At 42.8% G+C, this 22,719-nt stretch overlaps 1 protein-coding gene across 7 annotated transcripts in view; it reads left to right on the forward strand.

Annotated features, from left to right (window-relative positions):
- The window catches only part of grip1 (glutamate receptor interacting protein 1), an 82,342-nt gene that overhangs the window by 16,637 nt on the left and 42,986 nt on the right, over positions 1-22,719 (forward strand). For 2 of the 7 annotated variants that reach the window (XM_025899735.1, XM_025899737.1), the window contains exon 1: positions 22,474-22,710. The exons of 2 other annotated variants lie outside the window; for them this stretch is intronic. In XM_025899735.1, the coding sequence (XP_025755520.1) occupies positions 22,656-22,710 (55 nt within the window). In that variant the 5' untranslated portion in view covers positions 22,474-22,655. Of the gene's footprint in view, positions 1-6,428; positions 7,132-22,473; positions 22,711-22,719 lie in introns of those variants that run through there. 3 more of the 7 variants (XM_025899739.1, XM_025899736.1, XM_019346497.2) reach the window with 3 other exon arrangements.

Raw genomic sequence — 22,719 nt, forward strand, 5'->3', positions numbered from 1 at the left:
ATCAGCAACAATACATTCAAAACCGTTGTGATTATTAAAACAACTTCCAGTGATTTGTATGCTCTCAGATTTCAGGGTGGCACAACCACAAAGGTGTGACTTTTATTATGAAGTAAAAATGCCATATTTCATCTTCCAGGCTGGCTGAAAATAGCCAGCTCTTTAAATATGAATAGAAATAGATAACTCTCATGTAGGCTGCTACATTTTCCATGTCAGGTGGTAAAAGCAGTGTAAAACTAGGAAAATGTTAACTCACAATAAAAATCTTTATTTCATTTCAAACCTACATGTTTGCATTTGGTGCTCGGCACAAAAGGTGATCCAGGTGTTCAAATAAAAGCCTGTTTAAACTGAAAGCAATTAAAGTGGTGCAGCTGGAAGAAATGTAATTTATTAAACAAAAAATTTTAATTGCAAGTCTAAAACTATCTTTTAGATTTCTGAAATGCCCAATCACTGTTATGATCACCTCTGGATCAATAACACGAGTTCCTGTTGACTGAACCTTTTTGTTGCTCTGGGATGAATCTGTGTGGCTCCTGACAGCTGTTGCCCAGCTGTTTTGTTTTTTTTTTTGTTGTTGTTGTTTTATTTCTTTCTTTTCTTTTCTTTTTTTCTCTGGTTTGTGTTCAGGTTAGGCCGAGCCTTCAGGGAATCAATGAAAGTCAATGTGGCATGTGTTTGTGTCCATTAGGAATCAGGGTCAGTCACTCAGCAGTCCATTAAGGCTCTCTTTTGTTCTGCTTGTTTCTGGGTCTCTACGTCTCTGCTGTCCTCCCTCCGGCTTTATCAATCGCCGCCTGTACGTCTGCCCAGCTAAATCATGGGTATTTTTGGCAGGAATCGGACGTCTAAAGCGTCTGACGCTTTCTGTCTTCTCCTCAAACTTGTCTTTTAAAAGCTGCAGCTTCTCTGAGTGACCACCAGGGGGAAGTAGTGTATAAAGTCTTTCTCAGAGAGGAGCGTGGAGAACTGGATTATACACACACACACACACACACACACACAGCCAATCAGGTTGCAGAGCAGCAGAATCTTGACAGCGATATGCAAATGAAGCCTCACTTGTCATTTTTAGCAGCAGCAGCATCACTCTCCCTTTCTGTCTCTCTCTCTCTCTTTTTCCACCTGTGTCAGTAAATGCGACTTGACCATCTGCCCAACTGGCACCTCAAGGGCCGTTAAAGCCCTCAGGCGTGTCTGACAGGTGAGGGAGGTGGAGCGAGTCTAATTTTAGAGCCCGCTGATGTGTTTTGTTTTTTGTTTTTTTTCTTCCCTCACATTTAATGGCAGCTCTTGTGTCGTGAGAGCAGCTCATGCGAGAACATTTAAAAACACTGTCTGAACGACTGTACCGTAGTCCAGCCATGGAGGCAGAGACGCAGCTGCTTTCACCATGAACTCACTAATCAAACATTAGGAAAAAGGTGAAAAACGACCAGCACGACATCCTGTGTTAGTTTACAGTTTAGCTCTGGTTGTTATTTGATGGTGCTTACTTGGCCCTCTGGTAAAATAATGCATTAAGTTTACTCTTGGAGCAAATTGGCAGAAAATAATGAGAATCACGTCTAAACTAACCAACATGTTTAAGTAAAACAAACACAAATTAAAGTAAAAATATAGTTTTCTGTTTTATATGGAAAATAAAGTAAATGATGCTAAGCAGGGATGCCCACACATCCCTCTCTCCGCCCACTTCCTCCAGCTATTGCAGGTGGATGCTGAGCCAGGAGACGTCCTCTCCCTGTAATTTGTCCGGCATGTTGTGGGTCTGCTCCGGAGGTCCAGGTTTTCCATAGTTTGATTTTTTTATTTTTTTTTTATACATTTATATTCACCGATCTCTCTTTGAAGCTCCTGGTGGTTTTTCCAGCATATGCAGTGCTTTCAGTGTGTCACATCGCAGGTTACGTTACCAGATTAGCCAGTTTTTGGTTAATGTTTTTTTGTTTTTTCTTTTGTTTTTCCTCCTCTTTTTTTTGTTAATGTTAGCAGACCGAGCAGCAGGCTAATGTCCACACACCTGAATGTCTTCACGCATCATTCCAGTTGACAGTTATGTGTCCTCAGTTAGTCATGGGTGGAGTAATGTCTCATTGGGATAAGAGATAAGTGTAAACTAGCTTCCTAACCAGCTAGTTTTCTGCATGCAACGAGCGAGCGCAGCAACCTTTAAACATCTCCTGGACTAGACGACAACATGCTGAGTTAAACCCAGCAGAGAGGCTGTTACAGACAGGTTTGCATCTATAACATTTAGCAGATCTGAGCTGCAACTGATTCAGTCTTAGAGTCGCTGTGAGATCAGACATTAGGAGTCAAATTATCCGATCTTCACAAACGCGCATCAGATGGAAATAGGAAAAATTCTTAGAAATGAAAGCAGATCCAGCTGCTCGGTTCATGCGTGGTCTGCAGTTGTGTTCTGAAGCTTTAAGTCATGTGCCTTAGATTTGTTTCTTATACTGTAAAAGGAAAATAAATCACGTGCACAGTCTAAGACGTGACGCTGTTTGGAGATTGTTGCAGCAGATCGTCCTTCCAGGTGTAAACGTCACTTTGAAAGAGGAACAAAAAAAAAACATGACTTCATTCTCACCTGGATGAAAGCAGAGTGCTGATTTTATTCTGCCGACAGCTTCAAAATGTGTTTATCAGACGAGAAAAGGTGTCAGTGCAGCAGGATCCACAAAATCTGAAGCTTCTCCTTCACTGCCGGTGCTGATCCAGTAATCAATACATTTACTATGAGAGTGTGTGTGTGTGTGTGTGTGTGTGTGTGTGTGTGTGTGTCATTTTTCCATCAGCAGTTTTGTGCCTGTCAGGCTTCAGCGCAGCGTGGGAAACATGAGCTGTCAGGACATGACAGGGGTCAAAGGTCAGCACTCACAGCTCAGAGACATGGCTTCCTGACTGTCACTGAACACCCTGGCGACCAGCTGTCAGTCACTGTGTGTCAGAGGTCAAAGGTCACATTGGAGAGGGGCTGAGTGTGATGGCCACACAGAGAGGAAAGGTCCAGATTTACCTGCCCGGACCAGCTCACCTGTGTCTAAACTCATCTCTGGTGATATTCTGGGTTTCCCCTCTCTTTCTGTAGAAATCTTATGCCGCCGCGAGCCGTCATACTGTTGGCTTAAGAACAGTCCCAGAGCCTGACGGCCGAATTCTGGCGTGAAGTCTGTCCCCGCTCTGATCGTTTTCAGGACCCTCAAACACTCAGTAACCTGGTTAATCTCCTCCTTATGTGCATGATTAAAATACCCTCTGATCACAATCTGCTGCCCCCCTCCAGTTTGTCATTTCCTGAGCCAACAGGGCCGACTGGGACCCAGTTGGACGAGCGGCAAGCTTCCCTCCAATCCACAGTTTGGCAAACGGATTAAAAAAAAGGAATTTAAACTGTAGAAATATTTTATTATGATTTCACAGCAGTCTGTCCTTCGCTGTGTGCTGCCTTCAGCAGAATTTCTGAAGCTGAATCACATTTACTCAAATACTTGAGGGTTGTACTCGAGTGTGTAGCTGTTAAAAACCAAAAATAGCAACATCTGTAAAGCTGCTTTTAAAACTAGGCCAGATTCTTTTCATTATTGATAAATGTCGTGATGATTTCCCCCAATAAACATCAATATAGTTTGGTCTATATAAACACCTTTATGCTTTTATTTTTCTTGTACTGATTATTTTTCCCTATAGCTTCTATTGTATTATTTTTTTCTAGATCATTAGATATTTAGATTTACTTTTACTTAATTGTGTTATTTATTATTATTGTTTTTTACTTGTTAACAGCCAAACATAAACAAAAAGAACTAACAGTAACAGTAATAACTGTGCTCAGCGTGGATCTTTTCATACCTCCATCCTTGTAATCAGTTATCATGTCATGACCGTTGCTCAGAGTCTTATGCAAAAACAACAAAAGCTGTCATTCACATTCACGTCAACATATTCAAGAAAGAAACCACACATCTGGCTAAACGTTTGACCCGAGCAGATCATGAAGTCCACTGGGACATGTTCCAGCGTTATTGTGTGCCACCCGGAGGTTGTATGTTGTACATTATATTTTTTTATTTTTCCTGGCACGGAAAATCAGAACATTACAATTTTCTCAGATGTTTATTTTGGGGTTTAAGATTTTGGTAGACGATACGCCCGCTGAGATCAATCCCAGTTCACAAGATTTCCTGCAGTTTGGAGTAGGACCATAGGCGGTGTGTAAGACTGCCAGGATTTATTTAGCCTTATTTTTTTTAAAAATACTCCTCCTCTTTTTCCAGTTTTTTTTTTTCTATTTTAAAAACCTTTATTTAATTTTTACTTGGTATTATTACACTTATTTCTATTATTAATTTTGTTATTGTTTTCTGTTTTTATTTTTTTACTGTATTTTGTGTAACATAGCTTATTTATTAATATATTCATTAGTTCATTAGTTTTTTAACTAATGCCAAATATTGTTACCTATTTTTTTGCACACTTTATTCATCATTGCTGAAAGTATAATTTTTCAATAATTTATTATTTACTTTATAGGTTTCATTTTGTCAGTGTTTTCATATATCATTTTTGATCATGATCATGTTTTTATTTTATTTTTTGGATCTTCTCTGTGTTTGTCATTGTGATTTAAACATTTTTATTAATCAATAAATAAGGTGGAGTAAAATGACAGCGTATATCGTATGATGAATTCTAAACATCTGGCAGCAGCGTAGCAAAAGACAAAAACCGATTATTGCATGAATATAAAATAAATGGAAATGAGGGTAAAAGAAAAAGTTGGCTATTTTTTTATTCTTTAATAAAAAATCTCTCAGATGTTGTCAGCAGCTGGATATGATCCTGAAGGTTTTTTAGGATCTTTAGTCCCCGTGTTATTGTGAAGCCTTGTTTAAGATGAACTCAGGTACCAGAGGATGCTGCCATCATGCAGCAGGCTTACCTCAGCAGATGAGATCCACTGACTCAGAGTGGAGCCTGTTTTCAGCGTTGTTTAGTCCTTGCTTTAGCACAAGTGTCTCCATTTATTATCCTGACCAGACCTCTTGATGCAGGAAGCGTGAGGTCAGGACTTCAGGTCTCTGTGGAAGTTGTGTAGACTCTGGGTGGCTGACCAAGAACACCTGCAGGGATTATACACTGATCAGGTGTTCAAAACACTGAAGGTGAATAACACTGATTACCTCGTTACAGTCGGGCTTTTCACGGCGTAATGTATACGAGGCAGCAATGGAGTGATCAGTTCTTTGTGTGATGTAAGCAGGAAAAGTGTAAGGGCTTGAAACCAAAAGTTCCAAAAAATTATGATTATGTAACACAGTTATTCACTAACCTGACAAACATGTTGCAAGTTTACAGTATATATACAATATGATCTATTTACAAGTTCTTTCTTTGTGCTGTAAATGTAGTTTAAATGGGGAAAAAATACAGTCTTAGCTGTAATGCCTGAGATGTGACCCAAAAGTCACAAACTGATATTGAGGTGGGTTACAGCAGAGGTTGTCAGGGCCAGATGTTCCTCGAATACCACCGAATGTGTGTTTGAATGTGTGTACTGGCAGCTGTTTTTGAGTTGATACCGGATGAGGCCCAAAAGTCACGAGCTGAGCTTTACATGGGTTACAGCAAGGGCTGGATGAGCCAGATGTGATCCAGATGTCAATTATGTAAAAGGTTGGATGAGCCAGATGTTCCTCAAATGCCACTAAACCTATAAATTGTACTTGGAGCTGTCTATGAGTTGATGCCAGACGTGGCTCAAAAGTCACAAGCCAGTATGGTTGTGATGTACAGCAAGAGTTGTTCGGGCCAGATGTTGCCCAGATGTCACAAGCTAGGCTTTGGACTGCAACTGGAACGGTTGTCAATAACTAGATGAGGCAAAAAGTAAGGGGCTGGGATTCATCTCGGTTATGGCAAAGGTTGTCAGGGCCAGATGTGGCCTAAAAGGTCAGTAATCATGTAAGGTGGACGTGCGGCTGTCCCTGGGTTGATGTTGTCAGCCAGATGTGCTCCAAAGGTGACTGCAGATGTTGTTCACTTGTCTCTGAGGTAAATGGAACCTGAGAGCTCTTTGTTGATGTTCATCCGGGTTTCACGTCTTTTGTCTGTGGTTTGTGTCTTCATTTGTTTCCTGAATCGAGTGTAAAACTACACTAGTGCTCTCCCAAACCCCAAACAGGACCTGGATACTGATAGGATAATCCTGGTTTTCAGTTCCTGAAATCTGGTTTTATCCCAGTTTTCCACCAGCTACCTGCACATGTTTCCACCCCTCTCCTCTCTCCTCCTTTCTCCTCCTCTTGGTACAATTACAGAAGACTCTGAGGAATTCACTCACCGGCTCCCCTCCCCCCACACTGGAATGAAGTGTATGAATGAGGAGGAAGAGGAGGAGAGGAAGGGAAATGTGAAGACAGGAAGAGAAAGAAGAGGAAGGATTGAAAGAAATAGAGGCACAAGATAACGAAGGAAGGAAGGATCTAATGAAGGAAAGGAAGTGCAGGATGAAGGGCTGAGATGGAGGAGTGGTGTGTTAGAGGGCGAGAGCAGCAAGCGAGCAAAGTGTGTGTGTGTGTGTGTGTGTGTGTTTGTGAGCTGCGAGCTCTGTGATTGGCTGAACCCGGCTAGATGCACCAACAGCCGAAAGAAGACGGGAACAGAGGAGAGGGAGGCTGCAGATAGAGGAGAGAATACAAAGAACGAGCGAGTGAGGGAGTGTGTGAGGGAGTGTGTGTGTGTGTGTGTTACATGTGCGCTAATGCGTGTGTGTGTGTGATATCCAGAAGTGTGTGCGTGTGTGTGTGTGCGCAGCAGAAAGAGGAGGCGAGGAGGAGGAAACCTGATCTCACTCTCTCTATCTCTCTGTGTGGAATAAACGCTTAGCCCTCACCGTTATTGGCCTTGCTGTTAGCTTGCAGCTTAGCCCGGCCCAGTTTGGACCCGGTGTGATTGTGGTGGAGGTGGAGGTGGTGGGGATGGAGCGGTTCCTAGCCCTGCTACGTCTGCTGAGCAGGAGGAGGCGAGGGAGGAGGTACCGGGCGGATGATGATTACCAGGAAGGCTACGAAGACGTTTACTACTACACCAGCAAGTACAACACACACCTACTGAGTGAGTGAGTCCCATAAAGAAACAATGGAGAAAGAGAGAGAGGCTTTGTTTTATTGTCCTACTGTAGAGCAAGCGAGGTAGAGAGATGATGCAGAGAGAGAGAGAGAGAGAGGCTTATCAACAGATTATGGCACTTAAAGTGGCCCAGAGTGTGTTGGTGTGCGCCGTTTTAAATGTATTGTGGGGACTCGAGTGTATTTACTTTAGTGCTCTGTGGGGACCTCCTCAAGAGAACAAAATTGCCGTAATTTCAGGGACGAGGATGTTACAGGTAGCTTGACTCCTCAAAAGTGAAAGAAATCCAATGAGTTGTGTGATGTCTTTTAGTTTGTGTGTTTTTGGGGGGACGTATGCGCACTAATTTTTCTGTAATGTGGGGTCTCAACTTCCTTCAGGGGACAAACGTAAGTCCTCTGAAGCGATGGAAATACGACTCCATGGGTGTGTGCTATTTTAATTTGTTTCCTGGGACACTGGCTTGTACTTTCTTGCACTCCACCTCCCCCGTAAGGTGAGGGAGCAGATTTCAGGGTGAAGACTTTCAGGGTTGGCTCGAGACCTTTAAAGTGGTGGGAATATTTAGAGTGTTAGGTCTTGTATTTATGGGCTACGTGGACCACATGTGGACAAAAAGCGAGTCCTATATATAGTAATGATATAATGGGGGAAAAAAGGCTGTAGGCGTGTCTTATTGTAATTGGTTTGACGTATTTGTGTTTGCTTTCTTACACTGTAGGGACTTGACTTCCTTATGGGAACAAAAAATGAGTCTAAATAAAGATCGATCCCTATGAAGGGAAAACCACCGTAATCGAGAAAATTTGAGGTTGAAGACTTGGAACTTAGAGCTAGTCCAATTTGGGGGAACTAAAATGAGTTCCCAAGAGGAGATGAAGACTTTGAAGTTTGAATTAAATGTCCTGTGGGGACACGCATGTCTTTATATTCTCATACTGCGCTAACTCGACGTCCTCATGAAGACAAAGCTTGACCTGTAAGATGAAGGAACAAATTTCAGGGTTAGCAGGGTGTGTGTGAGTGTGTGTATTTTTGTGATAGTAGTTTTATCTGTGTGTATGTTTTTGCTTTTTTACTGTGAAGACTCACCTTGGTTCAGTGTAGAAGTTTGAGTCCTCTTAAAAGTGATGGAGTAAAGTTCAGGGTGAAGACTTTGAGGTTAGTCCTGTGAAGTGATGGAAATACTGCTCTTCTCACTGTGTGTGTGTGTGTGTGTGTGTGTGTGTGTGTGTTTAAGGTCTTGTATTATAGATGAAGGTCGTTAGTGAAGCTGCTCAGTTACAGTACACACACGCTCACTCAGGTATTCAGATGACATGAACCAGGTGGTTTGTGGGTAATAACAGGGCAGGATGTTTATTGCAGGAAGGAATGTGAACAATGTGGGAAAACACACACTAATTCCAGGTTTAACGTCTTGTGTTGTTCTAGTCTGCACGCTTCAGTCCTTCTTTGGGGTCCTGCGGTAGTTTCTACTCCTTTTTTGTTCCATGTTCTTGGCTGAACCTACGAAACTTTTGCTCCAAATATGACCAGTTGAGATTTCCTCCCCCGTCAGGAGCAGATCGTGATACACTAAGTCGTGAATAATGTGTTTAGCTCCAGGCGCTCACACTTCCACTTTAATTATCTGATCTTTAATTAAATTTAGATATAATTTGTCTTTTTGTGACCCATATCTGGGGGTTCCTTTTACACTTATTTTATGCTCGGCCACTTTTATAGAGCATCAGCAGCAACAACAAAGCTAATGTTGGTGGATCTACTGAGATCGACTAGTTAACCACACTCCAGACTCTTCCTCTATGTTTGTGGATAAATGGAGCCTGCTTCTGACGTTGCTGGTGTTCTTCTAGACGTCTTATTAGCAGCCATATAAGCTGCTTTGGCCTGTCTACAGCTGTTGTGCATCTGCAAGTTGCTTTGCAACCCATCCCCTCCATTTCATGCTGTTTATGACTGAATGAATACATATTGTGATAGACAGTTTGATTTTTGATTTGTTAAACTGTAAGTTTGGTGTGTTTACAGTCTGGTGGTGGAGATGCAGGTTTGTTTACAGCCTCACAGGTAGGGATGGGTACCGGTGTCATGGCACCGGTTCTGACATAAACGGTAGTAACCAGACCGAAAAGCAGCGCACATTTCGATGCTTTATTTCGATGCTTTATTTCGGTGCGTTATTTCGGTGCTTTTTTTTTCCTGAGCCAATTCTAGCCAATCATTTTACGTTTCCGAGGATAGTAGGCGGGGCCAGGTACGTACGTTCTTTTAGAGCAGAGCTACAGATTAAAAATGCCCAAGGCGAAGCGATCAAAAGTCTGGCTGTACTTCACAGCAAAAGATGCAAACTCAGCAGCCTGCAACAAGTGCTTTAAGCTGATACTGTGATACTGTCAAAGGAGGTAACACCTCAAATCTGATGAAACACCTGGCGACGCATAGCGGGGTTTTTTAAAGCCGAGAAATGCGCCGTGTTTGATAGCTTGCTGCGAGACCTCACACCGTGCACATCTACTGTGGATGTGGTGCCTGTTATCGGACCCGGAGTTAGCAACATCCCCCAAAAACCCGAAGAGGAGAGTCCTGGCCCCTAGCCCTGTCAGTGTAGCAGAAATGATGACGGATGATGATGGCAGCAGCGGCCGTTCTTCTCTGCGTGAGTAGCTTCATGTTGTTCGTGTGTAATTAACGTTGAGTACGCTAACCACATTATTACATTAATGCATGTAAGGTGAACTAGCAAACACCGTCGTAGTTACATGCGGCTGTCTTCTTGTTTGATGGCAGATACTCCCTTCACCCTGGCCAAAAAGGCTAAAATGACCAAAGAAAAAGTGGAAAACAGTTAAACATGAGAGGTTTTTGGACAAAGTTTGTGTTTTTTCCATTGTTTAAGCACTGCTTCCAGCCAAGAGTGATACCATATATGCCCTATAGCTGCAGAAAAGGCTAACATTTGGAGCGGGGGGGCTAGGAGGAGGAGTTGGCCGTCCGACTGGGGTATGGAATGTGGGGCCTCCCTGCTGCTGCGGAGTCGGGGCGGTCTGCTTCTCCCCACCGCAGGGAAAAGGGTAACACCACCTGGGTCTGGGTGCAGTTTCCCCCTCCAGGGGCAAGGGTACCTAGACCCGGTTCTTAGAGTACGCTTGGGGAGTGTGATTGTGTGTACAGCGTCTCTTTATGTCTGTCTCCACGTTGGCTGAGTGTGGAGTAATTGCATATGAGAGCATGAGGGTGGGAATGGATGTTTGTATCTGTGTGTGCCTGTATGTCTGTGTCTATATGTCAGGCTGGGTATCAGACGCCACCTCTCTGGGGACATCTCAGGCCCTCCAAGGTTTGGAGGCCTATCTCCCCCCACCACTTCCCCTGCTGGTGGCGGACGCCCTCACACATCGGTGCGTTGGTGGTTCTTTGTGTCTGGGGATGGGCGCCCAGGTACACACCGGCTCAATCCTTGGCGGCTGCTTATCGGGGCCTGAAGCCTGGGGCTCGCTCGGGCCACTTCGGAGGTGGGGTGCCCTCGGCCTCTCGGCCTGGGGCTCGGTCCACACTGGCACAGCTGGCTGCCCGCGGAGCTCACGGGCACGTCACTGCAACCCCCCCTGGCTTCTGCTCCGCGGCTGCTGAGTGACCCCTCATCTGGGGCTCTCCTCAGCTCTTTCTGGGATAGTGGCGCAGCTGCCCCTCTATTGGTCTTCCTTGGTCTCTTGTGTTCTGGGGGCCTCTGGATGTCTGGAGTCTTGATCTCCTCCATACCTGCTTCATGCCCTGGAGGACGGGGCAGTGGCCCCCCACACCCTCTAGCAGATCATTACATGAAGGAACCTTTTAAAAAAACAAGCACCTCCATGCTCACAGGTGTACACACGGGTGATCACACACACAAACTACACCCTTTTTGGCTCCTACCTCAAAGCACACTGTGTGCTGTCGATCTTACGTGCTGCACAATAATGTTTAATATTTAGTATTTACTGTTATATTTAGGGATGGGTACCGGTGTCCGGTGCCGGTTCTGACATAAACGGTAGTAACCAGACCGAAAAGCAGCGCACATTTCGGTGCTTTATTTCGGTGCTTATTTTTTTCCTGAGCCAATTCTAGCCAATCATTTTACATTTCCGAGGATAGTAGGCGGGGCCAGGTACGTATGTTCTTTTAGAGCAGAGCTACAGATTAAAAATGCCCGAGGCGAAGCGATCAAAAGTCTGGCTGTACTTCACAGCAAAAGATGCAAACTCAGCAGCCTGCAACAAGTGCTTTAAGCTGATACTGTGATACTGTCAAAGGAGGTAACACCTCAAATCTGATGAAACACCTGGCGACGCATAGCGGTTTTTTTAAAGCCGAGAAATGCGCCGTGTTTGATAGCTTGCTGCGAGACCTCACACTGTGCACATCTACTGCGGGTGTGGTGCCTGTTATCGGACCTGGAGTTAGCAACATCCCCCAAAAACCCGAAGAGGAGAGTCCTGGCCCCTAGCCCTGTCAGCGTAGCAGAAATGATGACGGATGATGATGGCGGCAGCAGCCGTTCTTCTCTGCGTGAGTAGCTTCATGTTGTTCGTGTGTAATTAACGTTGAGTACGCTAACCACATTATTACATTAATGCATGTAAGGTGAACTAGCAAACACCGTCGTAGTTACATGCGGCTGTCTTCTTGTTTGATGGCAGATACTCCCTTCACCCTGGCCAAAAAGGCTAAAATGACCAAAGAAAAAGTGGAAAACAGTTAAACATGAGAGGTTTTTGGACAAAGTTTGTGTTTTTTCCATTGTTTAAGCACTGCTTCCAGCCAAGAGTGATACCATATATGCCCTATAGCTGCAGAAAAGGCTAACATTGTTATCTTTTTACAAAAAAACAGCTGAACATGAGAGGTTTTTGGACCAATTTTGTGTTCTCCATTCTTTAAGCACCGGTTTGAGCACTGTTTAAGCACCGGCACCGTTTCAAAAGTACCGGTTTGGCACCGGTATCGGATAAAACCTAAACGATACCCATCCCTAGTCATATTCCCATATATCATTGTGATGTTGTTTATTCTATTACTCTCGTTTTCTTCTGCTTGTTTTCTTTTTTCTTTCTCAACAGGTGATCCAGGTGATCGATATATGTATTTTTTGTCTGCTTATTCTGTTGGTTTTTGTTTTTTGCCCTTTTTCCCCGTCCCTCTTCTCAGCTGTTTTTCTTTCCCTCTTTCTTTCTCCCCTTTCTTTCCCCCAGTCAAGTCTGTCCCGTATTCAGCAAGTGAAAATAAAATAAACAATAAAAGGTGAATCAAATGGACCATTACGGCAAGGCTGGGATGGTCAGTTTGGTAAAGTAAATCCGTTGGGCATCTTTCTTCGCCTTTAGACAATAATTCTGATGGCAAAAGAGCCAAACGGGACAGGTTAAAAAAAAAAAAGAAAAAACAAAAGAGAGAAAAAAAAAACAAAAGGCTTACATTGTTATCTTTTTACAAAAAACAGCTAAACATGAGAGGTTTTTGGACAAAGTTTGTGTTTTTTCCATTGTTTAAGCACTGCTTCCAGCCAAGAGTGATACCATATATGCCCTATAGCTGCAGAAAAGGCTAACATTGTTATCTTTTTACAAAAAAAACAGCTGAACATGAGAGGTTTTTGGACCAATTTTGTGTTCTCCATTCTTTAAGCACCGGTTTGAGCACCGTTTAAGCACCGGCACCATTTCAAAAGTACCGGTTTGGCACCGGTATCGGATAAAACCTAAACGATACCCATCTCTACTCACAGGTATGGACCTGGATCATATGAATTGGTTTCTTCTCCTCCTTTGTTCTTCTGTGGACTTTATCTTAGGCTTGAGTGATCTCCATAGTATTGTTGTGGGATCCCTCACTCATGCACACCGGGGAGTTTATTTCCCACTTCCAGCAAGAAGAGAAAGTAATGTAAGCTGTCCCAGCTGAAGAGCCTCGTTCGCATATCGATTAATGATTCAGTCTGTAGTAATTAGTGAGCTGAAGTGGATGGACATCAGTTGAGCAGATGAAATGTTATTAAGTCATAACATCTGCCTGCCTTTTGTCTTCTTCATAGCTCGACTAACTCATCCAGTCCGCTTTGTAATTGTGTAAAACGTGTCACTGGTCCTCCACTCATCATCGAGCTCTCCACACAAACAGCCGAGTCTTTCACTGACAAATGAAGTTTAACGAGCGTCTCTGCACACGAGCAGCGTTCACGTCACCTGCAGACAGAAATAAGTTTCAGAGATGACAGCTGAACTCGATGGGAAGTGTTGGTCACTTAGCGAGGCTGATTCACTTTAATACAAATCTCTTAATGATGATAATGTAACTTTGACGCGTCAGTGAAGGTGTGTCAAACTTATTTTAGTTCATGGGCCACAAAGAGCCCAATTTGATCTAAAGTGGGTCTGGCCAGCATCCTGTAATAAGCAGTGAATCTGCTCTTCTCTTTTGCTTTTTAAAAAAAAACTTTGCTGATATTTTCTCACCCACTTGGCCCCCTGCATTAATGCAAAAATAAGCTAACAACCACCTATATTGGTAAATTATCACTGATCAGTCTGATCATCATCGGTGCCTGAGATTATCCATCAATATAACTCTGATATATGCAACAGATGGACGTAGCTTCCAAGAGTGAAGATTGAAGCCAATACTGAGGTGTCTTAAATGATGTTTTTTCTGATATCCTGCAGGGGGCACCTCCTCGGGTTTAAAAATATGTCTTTGAGAAAATAACCCGCTTTCTAAATTTGTCTGCAAACACCTTGCTGATCGTTTTATGTTCTCAGCCGCTATTTTAAGGTCTTAGAGAACAAAACATGATGTTTAATGTTGCAAATTCAGTTTCATGTTACAGTAAGAACAGTTGATAAAGCAGGAGGAGTTTAAGCTTTAGGGCAGGAGGAGTGTGGTCAGACCCTTGTCGGGAAATAATCTGCTGTGAATTTCAGTTTATTCTGGTCTCGTCTTGACTCTATCCTGGTCTCTGATTATGATTCTGTTTCTTCTGCTGCCCTTTGATGTGTTTTTAAAGCACATTCTGAAGTTTTTCTTCTTTATTTTTAACTCTGATGAGACGATGGGAGCTGAGCTGGGAGTTAACAAAGGAACCAGTCAGGTAGTGATAAATTGAAGCTTACTGTGTTCTAGTTTATTTTTTCACCTTCACAGTCCTCCTGATGGCATTTTTTGTTTTTTTCCAAAATCAGGATAATGTTTTCTGAAATGCTTTCAAGTGAAATCCACCCTCAGAAACTTCTTTGTGTCCACATGCTTCTAGGAAAGTGTGTTTCTGACACGTTCCTCTCAGAAAAATGTCAGCTGAGCTAAAATGAAAAAACTGCCTATATTTTTGGGTGAACTCTGGTTCACGCCTCGCCCGTCTCCATCTGTCTCCCTGCAGAGAAAACTCAAGCAGGACTTGAACTCGCCATCTACTAAACTGTTTACACCTATTAAGAAGTGTTTGCGGGCGGCGAGCAGACGACGCTTCTGAGACACCGTGTCTCAGAAGTTTCTGAATGAACTCAAGGAACAGAATTGGACCGATTCTCTGCACAGATTAAACAAGAAGAAATCCACACACCTTCTGGAGCCTTTGTGGAATCTTATGGGTGTAAATTTTATTATTTAATATTAAGAGCAACATATTTGAGTGTTTGGATGGTAATAGCTGACACTGAACTTATTATTCCTGTGTGAAAATAAAGCATTTGTGTGTGCAGTGCAGAGCTGCCAGGAGGCATTTCTCAAAGCTACTGGCTAGCTAGCAGTGTGTGTGTGTGTGTGTGTGTGTGTGTGTGTTTATCACAGCGTGTGATTGTATATGAAAGCACTTTAAAGTTGGTTGACTGGTTAACCCCCCCCTCCCCACACACACACACACACACTCGTTTTCCTCCTCTCCTAAGTCCTTGTTTAGGGTGATTTTCATCCCGTATTTCCTCTTTGATTCAATCTGGTTCGACCTTGTTAACCTGGTTTATTCGACTGAGCATCTTAAAGAGTTCATGAATAAAACATTCACACAAAGATGACATCAGTTATTTCTGGTCCTGGTCTGTTATGCTCACTTCAGCGTCTGCGTTTAGCCTCAGGAGGTAGAGCAGGTTGTCTGCTGAAGCCTCCATGCAGTCCTTTAAAGTCGAGTCCATTTAACCGTGTCTGAAACACTCCCTCCTAGAATTCACCTTAGAGCATTCACCTTTATCATTTGTAAATATTATACAGTCTCATGTCAGTTTCTGCTGATTTGAGTATTTTACAATGTATTGATTTGTGTTTCTGGATGCAGATTTAATTTAATTTATTTGAACTCAGATGTTCCAGACACCAGTCTCATATCTATCGATTCACATCGCAGAAAATAACTATTTTCTACTTTTAAAATGGCAAAATTGGAGGCTGGAAACTGAAAACTAGCAGGTAGAAATTAGTGGTTAGAAATTAGAAGCTGAAGCTTGGAACTTTTGCAGGCTAGATGCTAGAAGCTAGAGGCTACCTGGATGCTATAAGCTGGAAGCTGGAAACTGTATGCCTGTGGTTAGAAGTTGGAGGTTAGAGGCCACAAACTGGATTGTTAGATTGTTAATATATATATAATATTAATAAGAAACTACTAGTTTGGGTGTATGTATTAAAAACTACACAGTTAAGTCCTGAAAAATATGATGGTTTGAGTTAAAAGATAACTTATTTTCTTGGTTGCCAGTGTGATGGGTCCTCTGATGAGTCTTGAATGTTTGTTGCATACATGCTGTGAAAAACAATCACTGTGCTGACTGTGACTGTGCTAAAAAATGTAACAGTTCTATCATTGTGAACATGAAGAAATACTAACTTTTATTTACTGTTTCATGATTTTTGTAAGTAAGAAACCAAATACCTGAACCGAGCTGTGGAGGAAGGACGTTTTGGAATTATGCTCTACAAAGCTGAACTAAAATTTTCACCACCAGCATTTCACCACATCACTATTCCCTCAGGTGGATTCTATTGTAAATAAGACTGTACTCTCAATGCCTGTTTGGCTCATGGCACTATCTTATGGTACGAGTCGGTATTACGGGAAAGGGTGCCCCAGATCGAGTTCAAATGCTGGAGATATCCCTTCGACACAAGACACAGACGTTTTGGATATTAAGTCATAGAAGTTGTTTCAGCACAATGTTGACCATTAATTGAAGAATTTTTTTAAGTATTTTAACTCACTGATTTACCATTAGTGCCATTACAGGACTTAGGAGTTGGTGGATTGTTTTGTGTTGGACTTGTGGTGACTGGTTAAAATGTATTTTCATGATTTTCCCGAAGCTTGTATCAGATGGATGTAGTTCCTTGGTGTTTGTCTTCTGGTGTTCTCTGAAAAAGGAAGAGTAAGACACCCTAAAGGATAAACCATTACATAGCACATAATAAAATTATTTTTTGTTGCAGAACAAAATGGACCTGAACAAAAAAAAATCCTGATTTTGAGATGAGAGAACAGGATGCGGAAAAATCGAAAATCATTATCCTGCAGCACTCGTAAAATGGGAAATGAACTGAAAGATCATTAAACCTAACATCAACCAAACTCATGTGGAATAGGTGGCCAGTCAAAACTAATTATTGCATATGAAAGGCCTTCTTTTTGCCTGTATTTGATACCAGGCTCATCTTTTAGTGGTGATTCCTGCTGAGTCATAAAAAGAATCTCATAATCATTTTGTAAAAACTGAAATAGAAACAATGAGCTGATTCTGAAATGGTTTGGGTCGGAGGAATGACCTGAAACTGTCCTTTAAGCTTAATGCGTGGTTATATCCCTCCACTGTTTGTTTTATCACTTCACTTTATCACTTATATTAATTAATAAATACGAGAATATTGAGTATTTTTAGCCTCGTATTGCCAGTTTTGAGGGGCACAGGTTAAAAGTGTTGGTCTGCAGCCTCAGGCCACACCTGCAACTTACCTTTCCCTCTCGGGCTTGCCCGCCGCCCGCCTGCCGTCTCCTCTCCGTGTGCTCGCTGATCTCATTACATGCTGAAACATTACGATGCATAAATTTGCACCTTAATGAAGTGACTGTAACACGGCGAAGAGTTCACAGCAGTCGTGTGCTGTGTGAGGCTTGTTGACACAGAAAAATTTGCTAATTAAAGCTTTAAATAAGGCCCTCATTAGCATAACTGGTCCTGTGTTCAACATGATGGAGATTAAAGAGGAAAACAGTGCAGAGCAGTCCTCTGTTTATCGACTCTTGCTTCGGATTTTTCTGATGAAGTGGTGAAACCGTCCTCCTGTGTTCCCGGCTGCCGTTAGGTCTGCCATCACGCCCACATGCTCTCATGTGTGACTGCGTTAGATCCTCTCGACTCTGCCGGCCCACGTTTCCTTCTTTTTTCCATTTGCTCAGATTGAATCCGTGCTGGTTCGGAGGCGGCGTGCTTTTCGCCGCTGGATTATCTTTGCAGCCAATGAGCACGCTCGACCAGAGAGGCGGAAAGTAGAGCAGAAATCCACCTTAATTAATCTGCAGGCCTCTCGGGACTCACAGCACTTTCTCCACATTATTTGGATTTGATGTTTAATTAGTTCTTTTAAATTAAAGAACAACGGCTTCCTTCTTTTCTTTACTCTTCGGAGTCCTCAGAGTGTTTCCAGTTTATTAGGTACACGTAGCTCAAACTAATGCAATAAATCCTGCTGCCCCTAAACTTCAATTCTCAGCTTTTGTTGGAACTGCTGCTCACTTTTATCTCTTTAATATTGTACTTCCTAGCTTTCTAATAATTTGAATTTTACTTTGTTAGAACATTTCTGGTACAATGTCACAGACGGGCAGAACTGACTGCATATGATTACTTAACCGATGGTTAATGTGGTTACTGGGTAACTGTTAATAGTTAAACAGCTAACAGTAACATGAGCTTAATCAAATCTGACATTTATAAGTGTTTAATACTTTGATGTTGTTCAAACAGGATCTTTAATGACCTCCAGGAACTCTTTCTAAAGTGTTGATCAGTTTTTTAAACTCCTGTTCACATAATCACCTGCTAGTGAGCGGAGGAGCTCTGTGTGTTTAGCTGCTAGTGAGGAGAGGAGCTCTGTGTGTGTTTAGCTGCTAGTGAGGGGAGGAGCTCTGTGTGTGTTTAGCTGCTAGTGAGCGGAGGAGCTCTGTGTGTGTTTAGCTGCTAGTGAGGGGAGGAGCTCTGTGTGTGTTTAGCTGCTAGTGAGGGGAGGAGCTCTGTGTGTGTTTAGCTGCTAGTGAGGGGAGGAGCTCTGTGTATGTTTAGCTGCTAGTGAGGGGAGGAGCTTTGCGTGTGTTTAGCTGCTAGTGAGGGGAGGAGCTTTGTGTGTGTTCAACTGCTAGTGAACTGAGCACACACATACTTAGCGCCTCCTCACTGTTATTGAGAGGAGGCGCTAAGTATATGTGTGCTCAGCTACTAGTGAAGGGAGGACTGTGTGCTAGGGAAGAGGGGAGCTTGTCTGTGCAGTTGCTAGTGAAGGGAAGGGCTGTGTACCTGCGTGTTTGCAGCAGTTCTTGGTTGATATCGATACGGTTATGAATAAGTGTCTTATCTGATAGATACTGCCAGAAAGTTTTAGTATCAATTAGTAATGGAGTATACATTTTTGTGTGTGTAGAGTGACTTTCATTTCTTTTCACAAATTTCTGTTTTTGAGACTAACACCTGAGTGCGTTGCTGGAGAAGAAAATAAAAGAAGACTTCATTGTAGAATCATTTAATTCATTGCTATCTGCTAGTATGCACATCCTCTTGTTTGGCTTGATGTAGTTAACCATTACTTCTCCAAACCCACCTTCAGTTGTCAAGTCAAGTCAGTGGAGCTGCTTTCCAGCTGTTACAATACATCTTCTCTACAAAGCGCTGAGAAGAAAAAGATTAATTTCAAATGATAGTAAGGAGCAGTAAGTGGGAAGAAGGCGGGTTTCAGTTTTGTCCTGACTACTTTGAATAACCTTTAATAGGTGGAAATTCAGCATTGATGTTTGCTTGAAGGGTCTGACAGCGAGTGTGACGGCGGCGGTGACAGTTCATCCCATCTGTTCTTCACACACACGTGAACCCGTCAGTCTGACTGCGACCGTTAGCGCTAATTAAAGGTTTGCACATCCGTCCTCTCCTCCCCCTCCCCCACCCACCTCTGTAACGGCATCATTAGCACTCTGAGTGTTTTTGTGAGTGTGTGGTGGCATGTGACGATGGTACAGTGACTCAAACTCACATGTTTAACACACACACACACACACACACACACACACACACACACACACACACACTCTACATGTCAGGGTTTATTCTCTGATTTGGTTGTTTTGAAATGCTGCCGGTTGTGACGATAACCTGCAGTTGTTTGTGTGTGAGAGTGAGTGTGTGTGTGAGTGTATGTGTGTGTGTGGATGTGTGTGTGCGTGTGAGCTGGTGTGAACACTTCTTTCATCTCTCAAAAATCAGTCTTTGTGCAGCTCGGGGTCGCTCGCTCTCTCCCCTCAATTATTCATCAGCTTGTTTCCATGGTAACAGCTGCAGCCATTCTTGTGTGTGTGTGTGTGTGTGTGTGTGTGTGTGTGTGTGTGTGTGTGTGTGTGTGTGTGTATGTATGTTGACATGAGCAGGAGGGGCTTCATCACTTCATTATTCTGTGTTTTATCAGTGATGTGGGGCTGTAAACAGGACGTTCTGCTTGTAAAGTTTATGTTTAATGTTTTTGTTTTAAATCAAAGAACCTGAGTGGATTGTGTGTGTGTGTGTGTGTGTGTGTGTGTGTGTGTGGCGTTCATTCAGTGTGATTCTGACACAGAAAACAACAGAAATAAGACCAAATGAAACCAGAACCTGAGCGTATGAGCTCACTGTGGGCTGATAAGACTTTTAGATCATGATTTGTTACCATAACGACTGTAATGTAAAGCTTCAAAACATGTGTTACAGCCAACGTAACGAGGGAGATGCTGACAGGAGAACCGGCGTGTGTCTTTGATCTCAGTTTCCTGACAGCTTAAAAACTTCTACAGAGGAAAGACGATGGCGTAAAAAACCCTCCAAACTAAGGACCATTTCTCTTTTTTCCCTTCCTTCTTCTTCATCCTCATTTATGCCCGTTTATGCCCTTATTTTGTTCCCTTTTTCACTGTATTATTTCCTGCCTTAATTCCCTCCCTGATTCCCTTTTTTCCTTTGTTGTTTTCTTTTCTTCTCTGTTTTCTGGTTTTATTTCATTCCTTGTGTTCTCCCATTTCATATTTATTTTCTTTCTTCTTTCTCCCTCTTATAGTTGCTTCCTTTTTTCTCACCTTTCATCCTTGCTTTTTTCTCCCTTCCTTTTTCCCTCCTTCCTTTATTAGTTTTCTGTCCCCTTTCCTGTTCACTCATTCCCTAACCCTTAAAGGTGACAGATTCTATCTAAGTCCAGTGACAGCTCTCGGAGCAGAGATATTATTTGTACAGATGATAAAAGTGATATCTGTGATATTCAGCTGTGTCCTAAAACACATCACAGAGGGTCTCCACGCGTCCTGTGGCTGTTGTGGTTTTTCTTTTTTTTCCTACTGTGTTTCATGAGTTTGTTATAAAAAGCTAAATCCTAAATCAATTCATGTTGCAGTTCTTGCTGTTGTGCTGCTGCAGTGTCTCCAGCAGGAGGCGGCAGAGATCAGCAGCAGCATGCCTCATCGGAAAAAACATGAAGAAAAACGTCCTGATATAGTAACTGTGTGTGTCTCTTTCACACACACACACACACACACACACACACACACTGACCCGCATTCACTGCAGTTATGGTAACATCACTGTTAATACCTTTAATACTCGCACACTGACACTAATCCAGAATAATCTGCATCTGAAACACTGACCTACATGTCTGACCACTTCACTACCTGCTACTGGACACGCCCCCCCAGGAGCTGACCAATCATATCATGTAAATCAGACCAGCTGCGTATGCTGAGTGGAAAGGCAAGGCTCTAAAATACCTTTACAGCTCCCCGTTGAGCGATTTTAAAGGTTTATCGTCGTCACCTCGCTCCTCCTGCAGACAAATCTGTTGCTGTTTGACTCCTGAAAACCACGACGGTGGCCAGAGGGATGCAGACTCAGATTCCTGTGATGAAATTTTCAGTTTTAAGGGTTTAAACTCCAGTCTACACATCACAAGCTGATCCAGAGAAACTAAGAGCAGGAACTGTCCACAGAAACACTTTAAGGCCCAGTGTTTTTCCTTTGCCTTGCACTTCATGCTTCCTTCTTTCACTCACCATTTTATTTTCCTTATTTCCTTCCTTTTTATTTATTTAAATCTTCACTTTCCCATTTCCTTCCTCATTCTGTTCCTTCTTAACTTTTCATTATCCTTTCACACTTCCTTTCTTTTGCTTCCTTCTGTTATGTTTCAGTTCCTTGCTTTTCTTTTTTCCCTTCTCCACTTTCTCATTTCCTTCCCTCCTGTTTTGCTGACTTCCAACCTTGCTGTTCTTTCTCCATTTCAGTCCCTCTTTCCTTTTCTTACTTTAATTTTGTTCCCTTTGCTTCTTGTTTCCTCATTCTATCTCCTTCTATCCTTTATTGCATCCTTCTTTATTTCCTTTTATCTTTTCATTTATTTCCATCTCCTGTTTCTTTCCTTCCTTGCTTGCTTCCTTGTTTCTTTTCCCTTATTTCCTTCTTTCTTTAATGTTCTTGCTTTCCTTTTATCACATCCCTTCCTTCCTCCCTTCCTTCCATCCTTCCTTGTCTCCTTCAATTCTTCCCTTTCTCTTCCTGTTATGTCCTTTTCTTCTTCTTCCTACGTTTCCTCCTTTCCTTTTCTTATTTCTTCCCTTATTTTTCAGTCCTTTCCTCCATCCTTTCACTTTTTGTTTCATCTCCTTCAATATGTCCTCCCTTTCTTCTCTCATTTTCTCTCTCTCTGTAATCCTTTTTTGTCTCCTTCCAGTTTTTTTCTTATTTCTTTGCTTTTTTTTCTCCTTTCTGTTCTTTTATGTTTGTTCCTCCATTTTTGTTTTAATAATTTTCTTCAGGTCCCTTTTTTTCCATCTTCCATTTGTCTCCTTATCACAGTCGCACATCAGAATCATTTTTTATCTATTCTTCCTTCCTTCCCTCCAGCTGCACAAACACACATTACAAACCAGCACAGAGATACGGCAGCCTCCTTCCTCCCCTCCTCCTCCCGCTCCTCTTCATCCTCCCATCTGCGCAGACTCTTCCTCCACCCTCCCCCTCCCTGATTTTATGGAGGCGCTTCACATCTGCAGCGCTCTCTCTCTCTCTTTCTCCCTCCCTCCCTCCCACCCTCTCTCTCGAGCCTCAGGAAGCGCCTCGATGATGGTTTCTGTTTGAGGAGGAGGTCGTCGGTCATTCGGTCGTTTGCAGACGAGACAGCGAGGAAGAGGATTGGGAGGTGTAGGGTTTTTTTTGGTGGCTGCACGTCTTCTGCATGGCGCTGGGGGGGGAGGCGGCGCTCGGCTCGGCTTCACCATGATCGCCGTGTCGTTTAAATGTCGCTGCCAGATCCTGCGCAGGGTGAACAAAGGTAGAGAGA

Source organism: Oreochromis niloticus, linkage group LG17 (genome assembly GCF_001858045.2).
Source record: "Oreochromis niloticus isolate F11D_XX linkage group LG17, O_niloticus_UMD_NMBU, whole genome shotgun sequence".
NCBI lineage: Eukaryota > Metazoa > Chordata > Actinopteri > Cichliformes > Cichlidae > Oreochromis > Oreochromis niloticus.